This window comes from Corticium candelabrum, chromosome 3 (assembly GCF_963422355.1).
Source record: "Corticium candelabrum chromosome 3, ooCorCand1.1, whole genome shotgun sequence".
Classification (NCBI taxonomy): domain Eukaryota; kingdom Metazoa; phylum Porifera; class Homoscleromorpha; order Homosclerophorida; family Plakinidae; genus Corticium; species Corticium candelabrum.
The window spans coordinates 5,841,709-5,861,361 of NC_085087.1; the positions used below are offsets into that span (position 1 = coordinate 5,841,709).

General features: G+C 39.8%; 1 protein-coding gene across 1 annotated transcript; it reads right to left on the reverse strand.

Annotated features, from left to right (window-relative positions):
- Window positions 1-1,948: 1,948 nt before the first annotated feature.
- Window positions 1,949-4,360, reverse strand: LOC134177310 (tyrosine-protein kinase receptor UFO-like). Its single transcript, XM_062644087.1, has 7 exons — window positions 4,244-4,360; window positions 4,119-4,187; window positions 3,755-3,972; window positions 3,577-3,692; window positions 3,338-3,500; window positions 3,128-3,264; window positions 1,949-2,639 (listed from the first exon to the last, which is right to left on the reverse strand). Exons 1-7 carry the CDS (start codon window positions 4,341-4,343, stop codon window positions 2,225-2,227), a joined length of 1,218 nt encoding a protein of 405 aa, XP_062500071.1. The 5' UTR covers window positions 4,344-4,360; the 3' UTR covers window positions 1,949-2,224.
- Between the last annotated feature and the right edge of the window lie 15,293 nt (window positions 4,361-19,653).

Below are 19,653 nucleotides of genomic sequence, written 5' to 3' on the forward strand. Positions count from 1 at the left end.
AAGCTTGTAAGTTAGTAAGAGCTGCTCCAGTTGGACCATGTTACACCAATTATCTTAATTAAATGGTTTCAGTTGCTGGTTTCAGTTGCTGATCCGTTGGTCATAGAAGATAATTGGATAATAACCATTGCTCCATGTTCGCATTTGTCTTGATATGCAAAAGTATTATTTTTCCGTTTCGTTTGTAGGAATGACTTAGATAGTTTGATAAACAGAAATGCCGGACCTAGCGGATTCTAACGATACCGAGATCATTGCGAAAGTCTACAAAACAGCAGAGATATTAATGATTTTCAATGTTGACACTTATGGGGAACAGACAGACTATCAAAAACCCTGGTTATTCTGATGAACAGAGCCGTCGCTTTGATGCACTAAATTCACTACATCTTTCTATAGATTCAAAGTTCTGACTAAAAGCCGTTTTAGTACAAATGTAATTGCAATGGATCGAGTCAGTAGGATCGTCATCTTTGGTGATATATGTACTGTATGCTAAACTGTAAAACAAAATTACGGACAGACTCTAGAATATTGTTTTAACTAGCTCGTAACCAAAGATGTTTGTAGATTGCACATCACGTCTCTCCTATTCGAGCCCGTCTCGCCCCGTCCCGCCGTCCTCCCGAATTTAATTAATTAACCATGATATAACATATTATATATTTACAAATATAACACAGCAAAATAAATAAACCTGTTTCAAGCGTCGTGCTTCCAACTTGCATATGCGCAATTTTTTAACCTGCGTTTGGGCATAGAACGGTAAAATAAAATGTACAAAATCTTGCGATTTGACCTGTTTCACCGGTTTCAGTAGGTCTGTCGTCGCACAAATTACTGTATACAACAACAGTTAACTCATACTAAAGCAGGTCTGGATCTAGATGGCATTTCAAGGGATTTAAAACCTAATTTCCAAGAGGCATGGTTCAATAATTTTATATAATTTCATTAGAAAAGAGAAAATTAGTGATGCTATAAATAACTGCTACCATGCAGGTATACCACATATTTCAAAAATTCCTGGATCCGGGCCTGCAAAAGCAGAGCCGGATCCAGAGGGGTTTAAGAGGGTTCAAGCCCCTCTTTTTCAATAGGCGTGGTTTAATAATTTCATATAATTTTATAGGAAAAGAGAAAATTAGTATTGCTATAAATAACTGCTAACCGTAAACCCCCTCTTTCAAAAATTCCTTGATCCGGCGCTGTAAAGCCATACGTAAACACACGCTTTGTATCTACGCAAACTTACAGTCGTTGAGATCGTTACGTCACAGTTAAATAGTCAGAACGCAGATTTGTAGTTACGTAGAAGAAGTCCCGTAATCGGTACCGCAGATCCCGTATTCGATACTTTTGGCTCTAGTATGCGGTACCGTCTGGTCGGCAGCGTATAGCCCACAACATCTAATTTTCTCATTTTGCTAGAACTGATAGAGTATTAATAAATAACGCCGTTTTTTAAATTTGTCCTAGTTATAAATCTAAAATCACTTATAAACAGAGTCACTTAATTAGTGAAATAAATGCAAACGTATTTGAAACACTGAAAGATAAGAAATAATTTACAACACTTCTTAATAAGTAAAAAACAAAATTTGTATGCGTTACCTGAACTTATTTGAAATAAACTTCTAAAGTACAGACAAACGAACAGACACACATACATACAAAAAGACAGACAAATAGACAGATAGACTGACCAACAGACAGACAGACAAAGAAAGACAGACAGGCATATAGACGGACGGACCGACAGTCAGATAGACAGACAGATAAACAGACAGACCGACAAACAGACAGACAGACAAACTGACAGATAGACAGACAGATTTCTTTTATTAATATCAGATTCTCAACTCATGCTTCAATAACAATCGCTCTATACTCTCCTACTATTCTAGATTATAATTGATTAATAGAACTATAAATGCTTCTGTATATTTCTAACTAGTTCTGCATGTATATCCAAGAAATAATCTAACAGCCGAGTTAAACAATAAATACCATCATCTGTCATCAATATCACTGCTGCTCCCCGTCATCAAATGCAGCAGTTCATTACATTCATCGTTCAAAAGATATCTCGCTACAAACAAACGCCCTATCTCTAATCACTGCTGCATGCCATTTCTCTACTCAAACATTTGCAAGTAGCTGCAATTGGTCTACTGTAGCTACATAAATTAGTTTGGCTTTATCAATTTTTCTCTTGTTGGCTTCACACTGCAGTGCATTTGACAATGGCCTTCTTCTTTTCTGTTGTTGTATGGTCAACTTCTTCAACATCATCCATATCTCGTTGCTTCAAAGAAATGAATTTGTCCACTTGGGGTTGGACATTGTTTCCATTAACCGTACCTGTATCAGCAGCTGCCTCAAAATGAGGCATTTCTGATTGCTGGAAAGAAGTTTCAACACATTCCTCGACTTCGATGTTCTCATTGGTGGATGCTATACAAGATACATCTGGTTGCTGGAAAAAAGCTATATCACTGTTCTGCTGCTGAAACGTAGCATCCACAACTAAGTATCCTCTGTACGCACTCAGAAATGTTTCTATGTCGCTCACAATCGTTGTGAATGAAGGGCGATGATTGGCTTCAAATTGCCAACATTGGATCATGATGTCGTAGCTGTTGCCAAGATCGAATGCTCATGTTAGTAAGTAAAGATTTATTGTAAGTATCAACATTGATGTCGCTGACTGGAAATCTAAGAATTTCTGCTTTCATAGAATGACGTAATTATTGTGTCGGTCGCGTATATGTCTGAGCATGCACAAACACCTTTGTGTAAGAGTACGTAATCGCACAACAAAGGTGTACTTGTCTCTGCCAATTTCTTTTCGTTTCTGTAAGTCCCTAACCAGTCCAATTTCAAATCATTCTTATTTTGCAAAGTTGGCAAATTGTCTCAATTTACAAACATACGTTTACAACCATCGGGTCTTCAGCGTCTGTTTACTTTGTTGTCTATACGTTATGATCTGTCTACTCTTGGTAGTGCCCTATATTTCTGTATGTTTGCTTGTCTGGCAAGTTTTGTCACATACGAATACGAGTAGTTTGTCTGAAATGACAGTGTGGCCTTTCTATACATGCTCTACCGACAAACTCATTACATTTTCTGTGGGCAGTTCTTGGGCTGTGACATCCTTCCACCGTTTGAAATGTACGAGAGAACCTTCTCGTTACCAATTTCTGAATATGGAACTTGTGCAAGCGTCATCACTTCCCAAATCGTGACACCATAAGACCACTGCCACAGTTAGACAAATGGAAAGATTCAAACACCTTCAACTCATCTGTATTATAATATCGTATTTACTTACAACATCTGACTGTGTCGTAAAGAGACGATAACATAAACTTTCTGGAGCCATCCACTTTACAGGAAGCTTCATTTGCTTTTGTGTACGGTAATAGTCTTTGCCTTCGGGCAGGATATGAGACAGTCCAAAATCTGCTATTCGAATATTTGTATTCCAATCCAGCCTACAGTAGTAGGTAGTTTAAAACTAACTAACAACATGAGAACAAATTTCTTATTATTCTGCAAATACAAACTTACATGCAGTTTCTAGCAGCAAGATCTCGGTGAAGAACAAATTTGCTGGCCAAGTACTCCATACCCTTTGCTATTTGTAGAACAAACTTTAGCAACAACGAGACCTCCACGCTCTTTTGCTACACAAACATACAAATTATCTATTATACATACTAATGACCATAGGTAAGCATGTGAGTACTTGTGTCATTTCCTGTAAGCGCTGGTTTCTGAGAAATTTCTTTAAGTCGCCAAGGTCCATGTAAGGCAAGACGATAAGTGGAGCAATGCGTGGTGAATCGTCAAGATTGTCTCGTTGCCAGCAGATGCCTATCAAGTTTATAACGTTGGAATGATTCAGATTTTTCATTTTCAGACCTTCTTCAATGAACTGATTTATTGCCTCGTGATTATTAGTGTCTGTTAAAGATATAATTGGTTGACGTCTTTAAAAACATGATCATGCGCGCACACCGCAACGAGCATGCACGCGGACGCTTATTCACACGCGAAAACATATTTTGACAAGCATAATTAGCCAAAACATTATTGTACATTCGAATGACCTTGAGGAGCTTTTACAGCAACAACTCTCTCTCTGTTCATAACCGCTTTGTAAACAGTACCAAAGTTACCTAACAAATGTAAAACTCAATCCGTCGATAATAGTTATTTGTAATCTGTTCTTTACCTTTCCCCAACATCTTCTCTATTTTTATCTGACATGGATCAATAGCCACAGCATTTACTTCATTTTCTAATTTTTTGTCCAATCTAAAATCTTTCTTCATAAATTTCAAGTCTGGGAAATTAGGAAAGAAGAAAAAGATTTTGTGCGCAAGATGTATGTTTTCCTGTATAAGAGTATCATCTGCTCTCTCTACACATGAATAGTCAAACGTTACAATAAAGTAAAAACACAATCAAAGTAAACGACAAGTGCATGTTCACCTGTTTGTCTGCGGTTGTCTGCTATATAAATTGATATCATATGACCATAGCAACAACAAATAACTGAAATTATGGCGGGAAATAGAGCCAACACAACATAAAAATTTGCATAGATTTCACAGTCTTCTTCTTTGTTTGGCCACAACACGTACGAAAGTGCTACCCCATTTGTAGTTAATGCCGATAATGTGATAAATGCGAGGAAAGCCATGGCGATCTTTGCCTTTCTGTTGCAGTAGTTTTTATTGCGGTAGATAAAGACACAAATCAACGCCACACTTAGAAACATAAGAACAAATCCGTAACCATACGACAACACGACGGCAGTCTTGCTTCGTTCATTGTAACAAAACATGACCAACGATCCCGTCCCTTCCTGTCTCTCTTCGATGTTTGCAAAATGAGCCAATGCAGCAAGAATCAATTGAAATATGACAAAAAAGCAGGTAACATTAATTCTGAAAAGTTTGCTTTGAATTGTCGAGTTTGTGCTGACTTGTGACGCCAACCACACTATCAAGATTGAGTAATGTAATCCATTGCAAACGTTGATGAAAAAGTCAGTAACTCGAATATCACAAATGAAAACAGTATCAGTGGCAGCAATGACGTAACTGAGAATAATTGAGATTACGGTTATCGCTATCAGCACGTCCACGCTAATAGAACGAATGGTGGTCTTAAAACGCCATCTAACGGCTCGCATATACAGGAAAAACGAAACGAGCAGCGCCAGGAACACAACTGTTACTGTAACAAGCATGAAACGCGGTGACGAATAATTATTATGACAATATGAACCTGCACACAGTGATATACGAAACGTAATTGAAGACGTTAAAGGTAAACTACTTACAGATTGCCGGAGTTCCGCTCCACTCTCGATTTGCTTGACAAATTCGCATATCTGAACCTTGCAGGATATATCCGTCGCGGCACGTGATATGGACGACCGATCCATAATCCGATCCATTTGCAGGCAAAGACATGCTGCCAAATAGTACTTCAGAAAGATTATTGCATACAATAGCTGCAGACCAAAAAATCAGTTAGTGAGAAGTATATAATTGCTCTCAATATATATATATATATATATATATATATATATATATATATATATATATATATATATACAATTGCTATTGACAAACTCTTACGTAAACACAGTGGATCACGTCCACTCCATTTCTGATCACTTTGGCACGTCCTATTTGAAGGACCATGAAGTGTATAACCTTCGTGGCAGGTGATATTTGCAACTGCCTCGTATATTAATCCAGATTCAGGCAAAGAGATGTTGCCATGTTGTACTTCAGAAAGATTCTTGCATACAACAGCTGCAGACCAACAAATTGGTAATTACTTACGATGTGAGACAAAAACAGTTTTACTGTACTATGTATTGTGACTGCGAAGGAAATTTAGAAACTCTTACGTAAACACAGTGAATCATTTCCACTCCATTTCTTGTCACTTTGGCATGTCCTACTTGAAGAACCTTGAAGTATGTAGCCTTCGTGGCAAGTGATATTTGCTATTGCTCCGTCTATTAATCCAGAATCGGATAAAGAGATGCTGCCATTTTGTACTTTAGAAAGATTCTTGCATACAACCGCTGCGGACCAACAAGTCAGTAATTACTAACGATGTTTATAGGCAACAATTTTTGATTGTACTTTATATAGTACATGATATTGCGAAATAAATTTAGAAACTCTTACGTAAACACAGTGAATCACTTCCACTCCACTTGTGGTTACTTTGGCATGTCCTATTTGGATGACCCTGAAGTATGTAGCCTACGTTGCAGGTGACATTGGCTATTGCTCCGTACATTATTCCAGATTTGGGCAAAACGATGCTGCCATGTTGTACTTCGGAAAGATTCTTACATGTAACACCTGCGGACCATCAAGTCAGTAATTATCTGCAATCTTTATTCAGCAACCAAAATTGATTGTACAATAGATTACGTCGATTATTACAGTCGCATAACTTATGTATATTAAACACAAATTTTTAGCATAAACTAAATTTTGGTATCATCTGGCAAAACTCCATTTGGCGTCAGACGCTGATTCGGCGAGGTGATAAATTCGGTGCGAAGAACGCGTAAGAGATATTTGTCTACATGCACAACATCACGCAGTGCTCCCGGGCTTTACAAGGTCGTGCACGTGTGTCAGCCACTGGCGTGCCCTTCTGTACGGTTGTGTGATATTTTTTTCAGTGTTTCTCCTCGCTGTTCTCCCGTAATTTCTTCAAAAGTTATTTCTAAGTTTTTACTGCTGTCCTCAAAGCGACCGGCCGGGTCTTACTAATCTTTCTGAATAGTGCATTAGTCATTTCACTATTAGACTACAATACTTGGCTTTGTTGGTGATAACCAGCATTGAAAAATGTGATTGTGTGCCTATATTTTAGGTGTCACTGTAATTTGTACCCACCCGTTAAAAACATTGGGGCATTTAAAGATCTGACTACGCGAGACTAAGTCAAATAGTGTACCCTCTGTTCAAACGGTGTTTTACAGACGAACAGACAGTTTCTATCAGAAGGCTTATATATAGATGGGAAACGAGTGTGTATAAGCACAGCTTCAGTTACTAGTTCAATGTTCTTACGTATTTAGAAACAATATAGAGAAAACCCACAAGTCATTGAAAGTTCATCAACTGTAAACATTTTTACGGACTTTGTTTATTACCTGTATTAAAATCTTTCAGACCTCCATTATTGCAAAGGTTGCTGTCACAACATCTCTGACATGTTCCACCTCTTGGTTGATTACAATAATCCATTTTGAAACAGAGAAATTTGGGGAAACAATCTCTTAGAAAAAAATGCTAACCCTTCCATATATATCTGGAACCTTGTATACTAGTAGACGACAAATTTCTCCAACAACACATGTCTTAACTGCCTGATATGCGTCACAAAGTTCTCTATTGCGATTAAGACACGAGTAACAAGAGATTGAAGATGTTGTTGTGGGTGCTACATCTACACGTAAAACAAATAAAACGTCAACATTACAATAGTAGTTAATAAGAGGCAAGTTAATATCATCGCGTTATAAGAGATATACAATTACTACTGCATGATCGCTACCCATTCGGTTTACTTAGCACATTGAGACAACTCCGCCACTTCATGCGTTCATGCATGGCGACTCACAAAACTTGAAACGTCATTGCCTTGCAATATTTCAGTCTTTGTGACACAACAAATGACGACACTGATTGGACATAAGAACAATAAACCGACAAACATCATACCACATGCAAGGCCCTCTAAAGCCTAGACTGAAACTCTGCATGTAACTACTGTCGATACCCATATGGTTGAACTTTGAAATTTTGCAAGATCTCTGCTACCTTTAGATTGTTGCGACAAATCATCGATATGGCTATAGGAATCGCGGCTTGCAAGACCTGCTATTTTTGTTAATTACGTTATCTAAGTCCTACAAATCTTGTAAGACCAACTGAGAAACTGAAACGATTAAAGTTGAACCGTGTAATATGGTGTGCGTGTTTGTGTGTGTGTGTGTGTGTGTGTGTGTGTGTGTGTGTGTGTGTGTGTGTTTGTGTTAAATATATGTAGCATGCATACCTGTATTATTAGATTTTGATTTCCCCGGTGGACTTTTTGATTTACTCGCTAAGAAATAAGAGAGCAAGTCAAGTTGCCATGTAATCAAACAGAAAAACTTAACTAAACCAAACCACAATGTCCATATGGATATTGAAATGTCAATGTGTCGTTAAGTAAAGCAACACATGATGTTATCTCATTCACATCTTGCAAGCTGACAATTACAAAAGAAGTTACCTGACAACTACAAAATTCACTGGTAGTTGTTTCGTTTATAATGATGTTGTTATCAATGTTCCAAGTAATAGAATTGAATTGCGCAGAAGAATTATGAAATCGAAACGAACAGGCGAGACGGACAGTATCATTAATGATTTGACAATCGGATGAGAATTCCTTATCTAAAATAAACTCAACATAGCAAATGTTTACATATAACTTAAAATAATAACAAGATGTTACCTAAAACTCCACCAATTTTGTAATAGTAAGGCTTTGATATTCCCAATATATTTTCAGATGATATATAGTAGTTGTCTAGATCTCCATCAGCAAGCATACAATCGAAAGGATCAATTGTCACTATCGGCATCGAGCTGTTTGCCTCAACTATTGAATATCGAGACGAATCGATAGATGAAAGTGATCCACTTGCATTTAATTTAAGCCAGGTTTGTATTTTAGTGAATGGAATAGGAGTTCCAGATACCGTGCAAGGCATCTCAGCTCTCTCACTGTCGACCAACTTGCACAGGCGCGGCTCACAAGATATTTTAGGAACGCCTACAGTTCAGTGAATAAAAATTACATTTCAACATTAAAAGCAATTTTCGTTTCATACTTCCAACTAAAACTTGAATTATATCACTACCACGAAGAATTTGAGAAGAATTCAATAAGAAGCATTGTAGTTGAGATGCATTCAAATTCTGAAAGACGTGATCGATTGTGAGAGACGATTGAGTTGACGTTGCGCCAGTTCGTACTGTAAAACCGGAAAGAAGCTGAGAACCAGAAACACGCTGCTCGCCACGGACGCTTAGCGTTTCGCCAGCCAGTGTAATATTCCAAAAGATTCCCGTAACCACAGAGTTGCTTCTGTCGTCTTCGTATGTGCAATTAATAGTAACCGTGCTATTTAAAAGAGCATAACAATCAACTGGTCCATCTCTGACTGTGACATGAAGACCATCTACAGCAACGAGAAAGCAACATCATAGCCAGGTAGATTAGGGGTATTATTTATGGAACCGCTTTCAATATCTAGATTAACTACTCTCTGTTTGCTCTCACTTTGGATCCGAGAGTATATAGTGAAGCACCCGTGTTTGTTTACAAACAACATAGTATTGGCGGCATCCGTTCTCGTGTCAAATTTAGCACATGAACGGACCGTGAACCTAGCCTACAATCCCGTTATCCGCACGGGCAGATTATAGATTATTATAGTCTCGCGTAGCCAGACCCCTTTCCGCCGCGCCCTCCCCGACAAAATGGGGTCTGTTGAACAGGCTTTGATGTCGCTGTGTGCCGCGTAGCCAGAAATCGGTTATCTAAAGATCGGATTTAGTTTCTTAAATGCTTCACTAATGGCCAGACTGGTATGTAAGCAGTGCAATCCTATCTCATTGGCTTCTTTGTTTTCGTAGAGAAAAACTAGAAGACTACAGCTAGAGTTGTTGCTGTTTGTGAAATCTGCATGTCTACCGCAACAATTAAATGCGGCCGCGGAAACGGTGACGTCGGCAGGATCGACGTTGTACGTCTAGCGTTGTGCGCTTGTGTCACAACGGCGACTGAAAGCGAACGCACTGAATGGATGCGAACGTACTCGATGCTGTTTGCTGTTTTGACGTTTAAAGCGACCGCGGACAGTACAGAGTGAGCGATATCTGGTACTGGAATTGAAGGGCTTGAAGGTGACGTCATCGAAACAAGATGAGTCGTCTTTCTGTGTTTGGGTAATCATCTCACGTGTTTTGTTAATTGCTTTACATCGAGTACGTTCGCATTTAGTCTACGTTGTGACACAAGCGCACAAACGGTAAGTACGACGTCGATCATGACAGATTGCGTGGGAGATGGAAGCCTAGCCTGTCGACGTCAACGTTCCCGCGGCTGCGTTTAATTAATTGCTGCTGTAGACATGCAGATTTCACAAACAGCAGCGACTCAAGCTGTAGTCTTCGAGATGCTCGCTACGAAACAAGAGAAGCTAATGAGATATGAATGCACTGCTTGCATACCAGTCTGGTATTTAGTGAAGCATTTCAGAAACTAAATCCGGTTTTTAGATATCCGATTTCTGGCTATGCGGCACACAGCGACATCAAAGACTTTTCACCAAATCATTTCGCCGGGGAGGACGCGGCGGAAAGGAGTCTGGCTACGCGAGACTAATATTATTACTGGTTAGTAAATTGATTTATCGTTGTATGCACGCACGCACGCACGCACGCCAACACACACACACACACACACACACACACACACACACACACACACACACACACACAAACACACGCAACGGCTTTATGTAATAATTAGGGATCTGTCAATGTTAGTGACCCGAATAATTGGCCCAACCAGAGGCGAGATCGATTATCAAGGAACATCTAGAGATAAAAGATGGAACGTCCGTTTAAGCATGGGTGGGTTGATAGCGTTGTAATGTGGTAGATACAGGAGCATATTATAAAGACAGAAGATGGAGCGTTCGTCTAAGCATGGGTGGGGTAATATCGTTGTGATGGTAGGAGGCGGATTTGGCCACTATCCTAGTATAATAACTTTGAGTTAGCGCTAGAACAACAGGTTTTGACACTTTCGCTGCAAAACGAGACGTAGACGTTGACAGTAACATTCACATCAGTACATCGCGCTAGTACTACACTGATAGACTGAAATTTGGTAAATCCGCAATTTCTTTGTAAAGCTGACCTTGGTAAAGGGACCTGGCTTTCTTCTTGTTGTCAGCTGATTGTTCCAGCGTTCTCGCAGCTTGCAGTCTTCTCGACCTGACCCTAACTCAAACTTACCATCTATGACACAGCGCTATTTACACAACAGCTCCGTCTCTTACCAACACAAAGGTAGCACAACATCCTACTCTGTTTCGCGTTCACTTTATTACATCGGAAATCTGTAATATCTCGCTTACCCTAGGTCACAGAAAAGTGAACTTTCTACCGTTCGAAACCACCATACTTGAATTTTCGTTTATCCGGGTTTCAAACTACCTGCTAAACAGGACAAAGCACTAGACGATTTATGCATATCAAAAAAGGCTAAGAGTACACATTATCACTCTATCATAATTCTATTAGGCAATTATCTAATAAATTATATCACTACACATCTTGTACCTTTTTAGTGATCTAGGGAATAATCGCATGCTAGTGGAATAAGCGAAATCATAAAAAAGATATCTATTTTTGCAAAACCAGAAGTCAAACTCCTCCACTGAGAGGGCACTTCTTGATCTAGTCTCTTGCACAGCCCATTTTAACGCGCGCGAGAGAAGCAGAGATGGGCGGTGCCCGCACGCGAATAGGAGCTAATAAGAGGTAAGGAATCCACACCTGTTGCAACTGCAATCTCATTAGCCACTTCGTGTAAAGAGTGAACGATAAACAAAGATTAGTATAGGTACGTATGTCTAGATGCTGTAATACACTAAGAAAGATCAGAATCCCTATCGTCGCGTGTAAAATGCTTGGTGTATGTGTTATTGCAAGCAGTTGTGTGCTTTCGAAAGATGCCAAGATCGAGCTAAGTTACTAAATTTTACGCGAGAGTGAACAGACACCTACCGCAGCGGCGAGAGCAGACAAGTCCACTTTCTAAGAACGGCAGTCGAACTACAATGACGAGAAACAGTCGTAAGAGCATGACCGCAACGCCAAGTGACTAGTAACTTCCAATAAACACTTTCCTCATTACAATACCCCGTATATAGTGTATATCTACTGTCTATTCCCCTTAGGTGTGAACTTCAAAGTGAGTAATGAAGTCGAATTGACACCGGGTGTGCTCATTATAGCACTAGGAGCTGCTCCAGTTGGAGAATAATGCGGCGTATTCACACTACTAATAGACCTTCTGGCAAGTGTATAGTACACCCAAACTTGTTGGCGGAGCAGGGGGTATTTCGTTTATACACTCGCCAGGGGCTATACCTATACCTACTACCCGCCCTATGGGTGGTGACAATCTATTGTTATACGCCACTTCTGCAAATAAGATGCACCTTCCGCAACACACGGACGCACTCACGCACGCAAAAGCTTCCTGGGCGAATGGTTTTTGGAAAGAGGTTACGACTTAGTCGATGGAGCGAACGTAGTCTGTTCGTACGAGGCTCGCGGCGCAGTTTGATTCTTGGTAGTCAATGGACATGTTACAACCGCTATTTGACGTAAACGAACTGCTGCCATTTTGCACATCTTTCGAGCTGTAACCTGCACTGTTCATTTAAAGTGGCCCCAGTTTTGATTGACTCCACCGCTATAAACAAACAGCATTCGAAAGACATGTGGCAGACGCCAAACAGCCGCGCCAGAAGGTCACGCTTTACGCCACAGGTGCCGCCAGGCGGCGCCATCATTAACGCTTCAACGCCGCAGGTGGCGGGAGGCGGGAGATCTCGTTCGGCCACCCAACAACGAAACAGACCACAACGACAGCAAACAAAAAGACATGACAAGACCAGCACAGTCGCCGAGAGACCAGAAACCATAGCAAGATATCTGGCGTCGCTGCAGCATGCGGAGAAGAAAAAAAAGAAAACTGTGAAGATAGAGCTAGCGGACAATCAATCCAGGGGAACGACAAACATTGCAGCGTGCGAATGCGTGTGTGTTATAACCTGTTTGCTCTTCCGTAACACGATCCGGCTGACGCTGATAATGTTGCAACGGAACAGCTGCCAACTCGGCTCGAACTGCTTTCCTGGCCGTCTCAGCCATAATCGACTTGAGCTTATGGCGCGCCATGTGTGTCAAAATAACGGTATTCGGCGACAGCTACTAGAGATCATTCGGCGACGACTATGTCATACGACGACAGCTACTAGACGTCATTTGGCGACAGCTACTAGACATCGTTCGGCGACGACTAGGTCATTCGGCGACGACTAGGTCGTTCGGCGACGACTACGTCATTCGGCGACAGCTATCGCCGAATGTCATTGTAGCTGTCGCACTCTACAGCTAAAGTGAGATCCAAAATAACTATTATAGATGGAGATATTAATATTAACTATTTAAACTATTTCAAAAGATTAACATGATCAGTAGAAGTTTGTATGTGCAGTTTTGCTTCAGAAACAGAAACTTCAGAAACTTAATTATGGGGTGACTCCTGGCTTTCTCCATGTAAATTGTTAATTACAGACTAAGTCCTTTTCTAGTCATATGCAGTATCCAACAGGGTGGGGTTTGTCTATTATATTTTCACTATACGCTTGCATTAATAAATATTAAATAAAAAATTAAAGAAGATTGCTTAAAAGTTGCTTGCAATTTTGATATTGTATGGGTTGAAAAAATTAGACCGATGGGTACAGTTTAAAGTTATTTGTAGAATCAAACGACACAATCAATCTTTGATCAATTTTGCTTTTCAATGCAATAAAATATGAGTGTGGATGAGTGTGGTCGGGCTATACATACTGTACAATGATTTTAGCAATTGGTAATTGAATATTAGAGTGAACTGTCTGCGTGGTGTTGTTATGCTGCATATCAGATGTTGTTTACTATATAACTGAACTCTCAATTTTCATTTACTATGGAGAAACAAAATTGCAACAAAATGCCACATTGTAGGCAAATTAGCTATATTTCTAATGAATTAACTCTATAATACAACTTTAAGCAGCGACAACTGTCAGCGAATGGTCCGACCATTTAATTTTCTACATTTCAATTTCTATGTTTTATTTTTAATTTTCAATGTTAGTTATATTTATTTTTTTGTAAAATGGTTTTTCATCTTGAAATTTGATTCTTGTCATCTCTAGAGTTATTTTTAAGTTTGATTTTTAAGCATCCATGTGCTCAAAACTAGAAACTTGGAACGCGCAGTTCGCTTATTCTATTTCTAACATGAATACAAATGAGAAGACTGAAGGTCGTAGAACTTATCGTCCAGTTGCTTCCAGAACACGTTCACACCAACACTGAAGTCCAATGATACGACATTATGAAACCACAAAGCTGGAATGAAGACACTAGACAAAGCGGGGGTTTCAGCGGGGCTTCCATTCGAACGCGTGTCTCAGGAGATCACATTTCCAACACACAAGCACGTGTTTGTTTTTACTTTACTTTTCGTCACGTGCCAAACCACCTTGGCCGCGGACAACTCCGCTCACGACGACAGCTCGTCGGACACGGAACTACCAATCGTGTTTCCATCTGCCACAACCCAAGGTGCCGGTGCCTCCTTGTCACACAGCTCGACTGCAGATGTGAACGTACGCCCCGACAATGACAGCCCAGAGATCGCCGAGTGACACGGTAGAACTCGATCTACAATCATTGTCTAGCACTATTGACTCTCGTAGCTATACCTAGCATTGACATAGTAGTGTACTTAGTGACCAGTTGTAGCTGACTAGCTAGGACCACGTTCTTTCAGTTGTAGCCGCACACTGTTCTACGTTAGCTAGTTGAGTTAGTTAATTGAGTTGAGTTGAGCAAATAGAGTTCAGTTGAGTTGACTTCAAATTGAGTTCAGAAGGCGTTGTAGGAAACGATGGATGGTTTACTTGGTGAGTTGTGCGACGTCATGCAAATGTGACCTGCTATAGAGGACCACGCCCATCCCATACGATATACGTAACGGTGTACCATACTATATTTACGTAAGTGTGCCCGTGAAAGCGCACAGTCTACTACTTAATTGTACAGTGTAGTAGGTTGACGGTTTCGATGTTTTAATTGTGTCTGGAATTTTCCTAGACAACAAACGAGTCTCTAGACTTCGTCACCACAGTTGCCAACTCGGCGATCCGCTAGAGCGGAGCCTAGCTAGATACATACATATTCGTAGCATTTCCCCTCTAACCAGTTTATCTACGGTAAAGGTAGCGTGTTGTGTACAAAGCACGTACCTATACATCTAGAGACCGCGGTATTCACTGGGACAACGTTGTGTGTCAGAGCGGAGTTGTCCGCGGCCAAGGGCAGCCAATGTGGTTTGGCACGTGACGGAAAGTAAAGTAAAAACACACACTTGCTTGGGTGTTGGAAATGTGATCTCCTGACACACGCGTTCGAATGTATGCCACGCTGAGACCCCCGCTGTGTCTAGTGTCTCCGGTCATTTCAATTTGTAAGAAATAGAATAAGCGAACTGCGCGTTCAAGTTTCTAGTTTTGAGCACATAGGTGCCTAAAAATCAAACTTTAAAAAATAAATCTAAAGATTACAAGAATCAAACATCAACTGATAAAACCATTTTACAAATAATAAAAGGAGAATTAAAAAAATTACAAGTTAAAATTTTATAAATAAAGTTTTTAAATAAGAATGCAAATAAAAGTTAAAAATTGAAAAGTTAAAATTAAAAATTAAAAACATTAAAAAATTAAATAAAAATGAATAAAAATTAAAAAATTAAAACATAAAAAAATGAAATGTAGAAATTAAATGACAGGACCATGCACTGACTGACAACTCCATGTCACACATGACCTACATATTCATGCATTTGCAGCATAAACAAATTCACGGGCTCTAACATTAATATCTTCTCCCTGACAGTCAGAATCAGCCATTGGGTCTATCAGCATGACCAGATCCTGCAATTGCAAAGAAGAGAGGACGTCTTCTATCAGTGGTACTTGAACAACATCAGAATCATCTAGACCGTTCAGTGGAATGGGTCCATGGCCATCAATGCCATAACCGTCAATCACACCCTCAAAGAGAAACAATAATTGCATAATTAGAGATCACTAGGAACGACAATAGCATCACTGACAATGTCCAGGTCTTCCATATTTCGAAGTTCAGCCCCCTGCAGCATTCCTGTTATCCATAGCTGAATAGGTGTACTGTTTCTAGCAGTTCGACGTCGATGATTTTTGTAGCCGTCACAAAATTGTCTAATAGCGTGGTTTATTCTGGGCAGGTACACGTACTGTAAACAAAATAAATCTTTGCCATTTGTTACATCAAGGAGAAAACACTCTTCTAACTTCCGGAACAGAAAGTAGAAAAGAAAGGTACACCCTTCGAAAAGGTCTCTCCAGAAACGCTCAATCCGTTGGTTATGCACGCTCCGTCCTGTTATCATACTTCCTCCTCCTGGTCCTCTGTGTTCTAACATAAACCTTGATATTTCTACATTTTCCATTCCTTTGTCTAACCTTACCCTTGATGGCAACCCAAACTGTCGAACAGCTTCTAGAAATGACTCCAACACTGTTGTCGCACGGTTGTTAGTAGAGCATTTACAAAACACGGGTATTCCACTATATCCGTCTACTCCACCATGGATGATAAAATGCCATCTGCAAATACCCAATATCAATACATACACATAAATACACAATAGTACACTAAGTGTACAATTGAAACTCACATGCATCTCTGATTATACTTAAATAGATGCACATAGGCAAGATTCATAATTCATTTATATTCCTTTTATTATATGGTATTATATTTTATCGTATTATATTATATATTTATTCATAATCATATTGTATCAGTTGTCTACCGTTTTACTAGTAATTTTGTAAACCAAAAATATGCATACGCAGAGAGTAAAGGACAAACCAAAAGACAGCATAAAAAACAAACAGGTAATCACAACAACACATAAAGAGACAAGAGACAGACAGACAGACAGAGAGACAAACAGACAGACGGACAGAGAGACAAACAGACAGACAGACAGACAGACAGACAGACAGACAAACAGACAGACAGACAGACATCTCTCTTGCCCACCCGTGGAGCAGTGACATCGGATCTTCGCACATCTGCAGGTGTTGATGGTGGGGTTGCTGAGACCAGAGCAGACAGAAAGAAAATAAATGTAATTGACAGACAGACAGACAGACAAACAGACAGACGGACAGAGACAGGCAAACAGATGCTGTTCTGTTCAGTAGAAAAGACTTTCAAAACTTACTTTGGGTGCAACCCTACGTTAACCTATGTGGGCTAGCTGAGTAAACAAGACCATATGAACATGTAATTACTGGGTAATTGACCTACTAGTTAACACTGAGCAGCGTTCACACAGCACAAGGTGTGTTCACACTATGGTTTGCAACCATGGTGTGTTTTGATTTGCGTGATACGAGGAAATAAATTAGCATACAGTACAAACCTGTGTTCACACTGGACTGGGTTTGATTACCTGGTTTGTCAACCTAGCACGCTATTGTGATCCATTGTTTGAGCAGGAGTCTCTCTAGACATGGCGTCTGACAACAGAGTTGAATACTCCGCATGACAAACGACACAACAGTTCGGTACTCAGTGCTAGCACTGCGATATCGACGAAAACGACGTCTTCTGTCATCTTGCACGCGCGAGATTCTTGCTGTTGACGCCCTGTGTCTAGCAGCATCCACCACAGTAAGACGATGACTTCCACTGCTACTCTCGTAGCTATGCGCTAGGCAGACTAGCCGCTAAACAGCTAGGAATGTTTTGATAGCTCCAAACCAGACTCAAGTAACCGCAAACCAACCTTTGCAAGTACGGTTTGCAAACTCAGCGCAAACCAGCAGTCCATGGGGCAGGTGCAACGTTTAACACTAACGCAATTATGATAACAAGCCAAAACCAGCTTGCAAACATAGTGTGAACACACCTACAGAAATGACCCACTCACTAATCTAGATACTAATTATATCTTGTCATATTGTCTGGAAGGTTTGGAGGGTATCGTCCTCTCACTAGAAACATGATCTTTACAAGCAACATCTAGTTGTACATTCTGCACAGCAACACTAGCAGAGTAGTAAAAAGAACCTCTCGTTGCCGACGCGCTTTTCTCCGCCTTCTCCTTTTCCACTGAAGACGCGCCTGTGTAGCTTTGAAGCGTTGGTAGCACATTCTAGAAAACGCGTTATCCTTCGCTATGCTAGAAGGCGGAGTGACCTAGTTGTACGCAGAGCGACCGAGTTCTAGCTTGCATAAAGTGGGTTAGCCGAACCATTAATTAAGATAAATTTGCTAGACAGCGAATGGAGCTAAATTAGAGTTAACTTAGTTAAGTTAGAAACGTCGTGTGAATGCACCCTTTCATACGTAATCAAAAATTAGTAATTACTAATATTTGATTACTAACTGCTTTTGATTACTAATTAAATTAGACTATGTGTAAAAATTGACTGAGCAGCTTACTTCTGGCATTATACTGGCCATACCCCTGATCAACTCTGAAAACTAATTTTGAGCGCTATCAGGTGTGTCAATGTTAGGTATACTATAACAGTTTAATTTATGTACTCAAATGCACTCAAAAATAGACTTGCTGCTTCATGGGAGAATGTGCTATGTTTTATTGTGAGAGAAGTATTTATTATTACTGTATTATGTGTTCATTATATTATATAAATATGTTGTGTTATTCCTGCAGCTGCTTTTATTTTCATATTAAAGATTTTGATTAATTAATTAAGTTGCCTAATATAGTTTAGCAAAAGTCTAGATTATTGAATATTGAATACTTGTAGGATATCCCAGCAGAGCCTCAGCCCAGTATTTTATGTGACACATGCGGGGAAGACGTGCTGCAGACTAACTTTAGAGAACACCTGCGTTCTTGTTGCTCTGGAATTGATGGAAAGGATCAGAAGAACAATTGTCAACGGGTATATGCGTAGTTTTCTGATTAATTAAGCATTGCTGCAGTAACTTTCAGACGTTTGTATTGTAGGTGTCTTTTGCAGACAGGCTTGTAAACCCAATGTCACCTACAGGTAAATGTGATGTATGTGTCTGCTTGACCCTAACACTATAGAAATAATGTCTTATGGACCCTAGCTTGTGTGCATATAACTGTATGAGAAAAATTTAAAGCGACTATATGATATGATATGCTATTAGAATGGTTTCTGCATGCGTAATTAATGTAATTTTTGTTAGATGGTTCCATACAGACGTCAATGACTGCTTGCATGGAAGTAAAGAACAAGCATGCACACCTAGAGTATGCCAGTGATAGTTGCTCTAGCTCTTTAATTGCAATGGAACCAGAAGAAGTTACGGCTTTACAGACAGCAGACAGCGAAATGGTAAGTGTATGAGTGAACTGATCTAGCTTGATTGCTTTTTGTATATAGCTAGTCACAGGCAGGTTTAGATCAGTTATATCTTAAGTGTCTAGATAATGCATGCATTTTTGGTGTTTAGTTGACAAAAGAATTTAAATTTTAATTTTACTTGAAGATGAATAATGTTGGGACACAGAAACCACCTATGAAGGACTGGGAAAGATTGGAGCGTGCTGCACATGACAGTAACATTGCTGGTATTAATTGAGCTGATGGTTTGCCTTATTTCAACACAGTTTCCACATTGT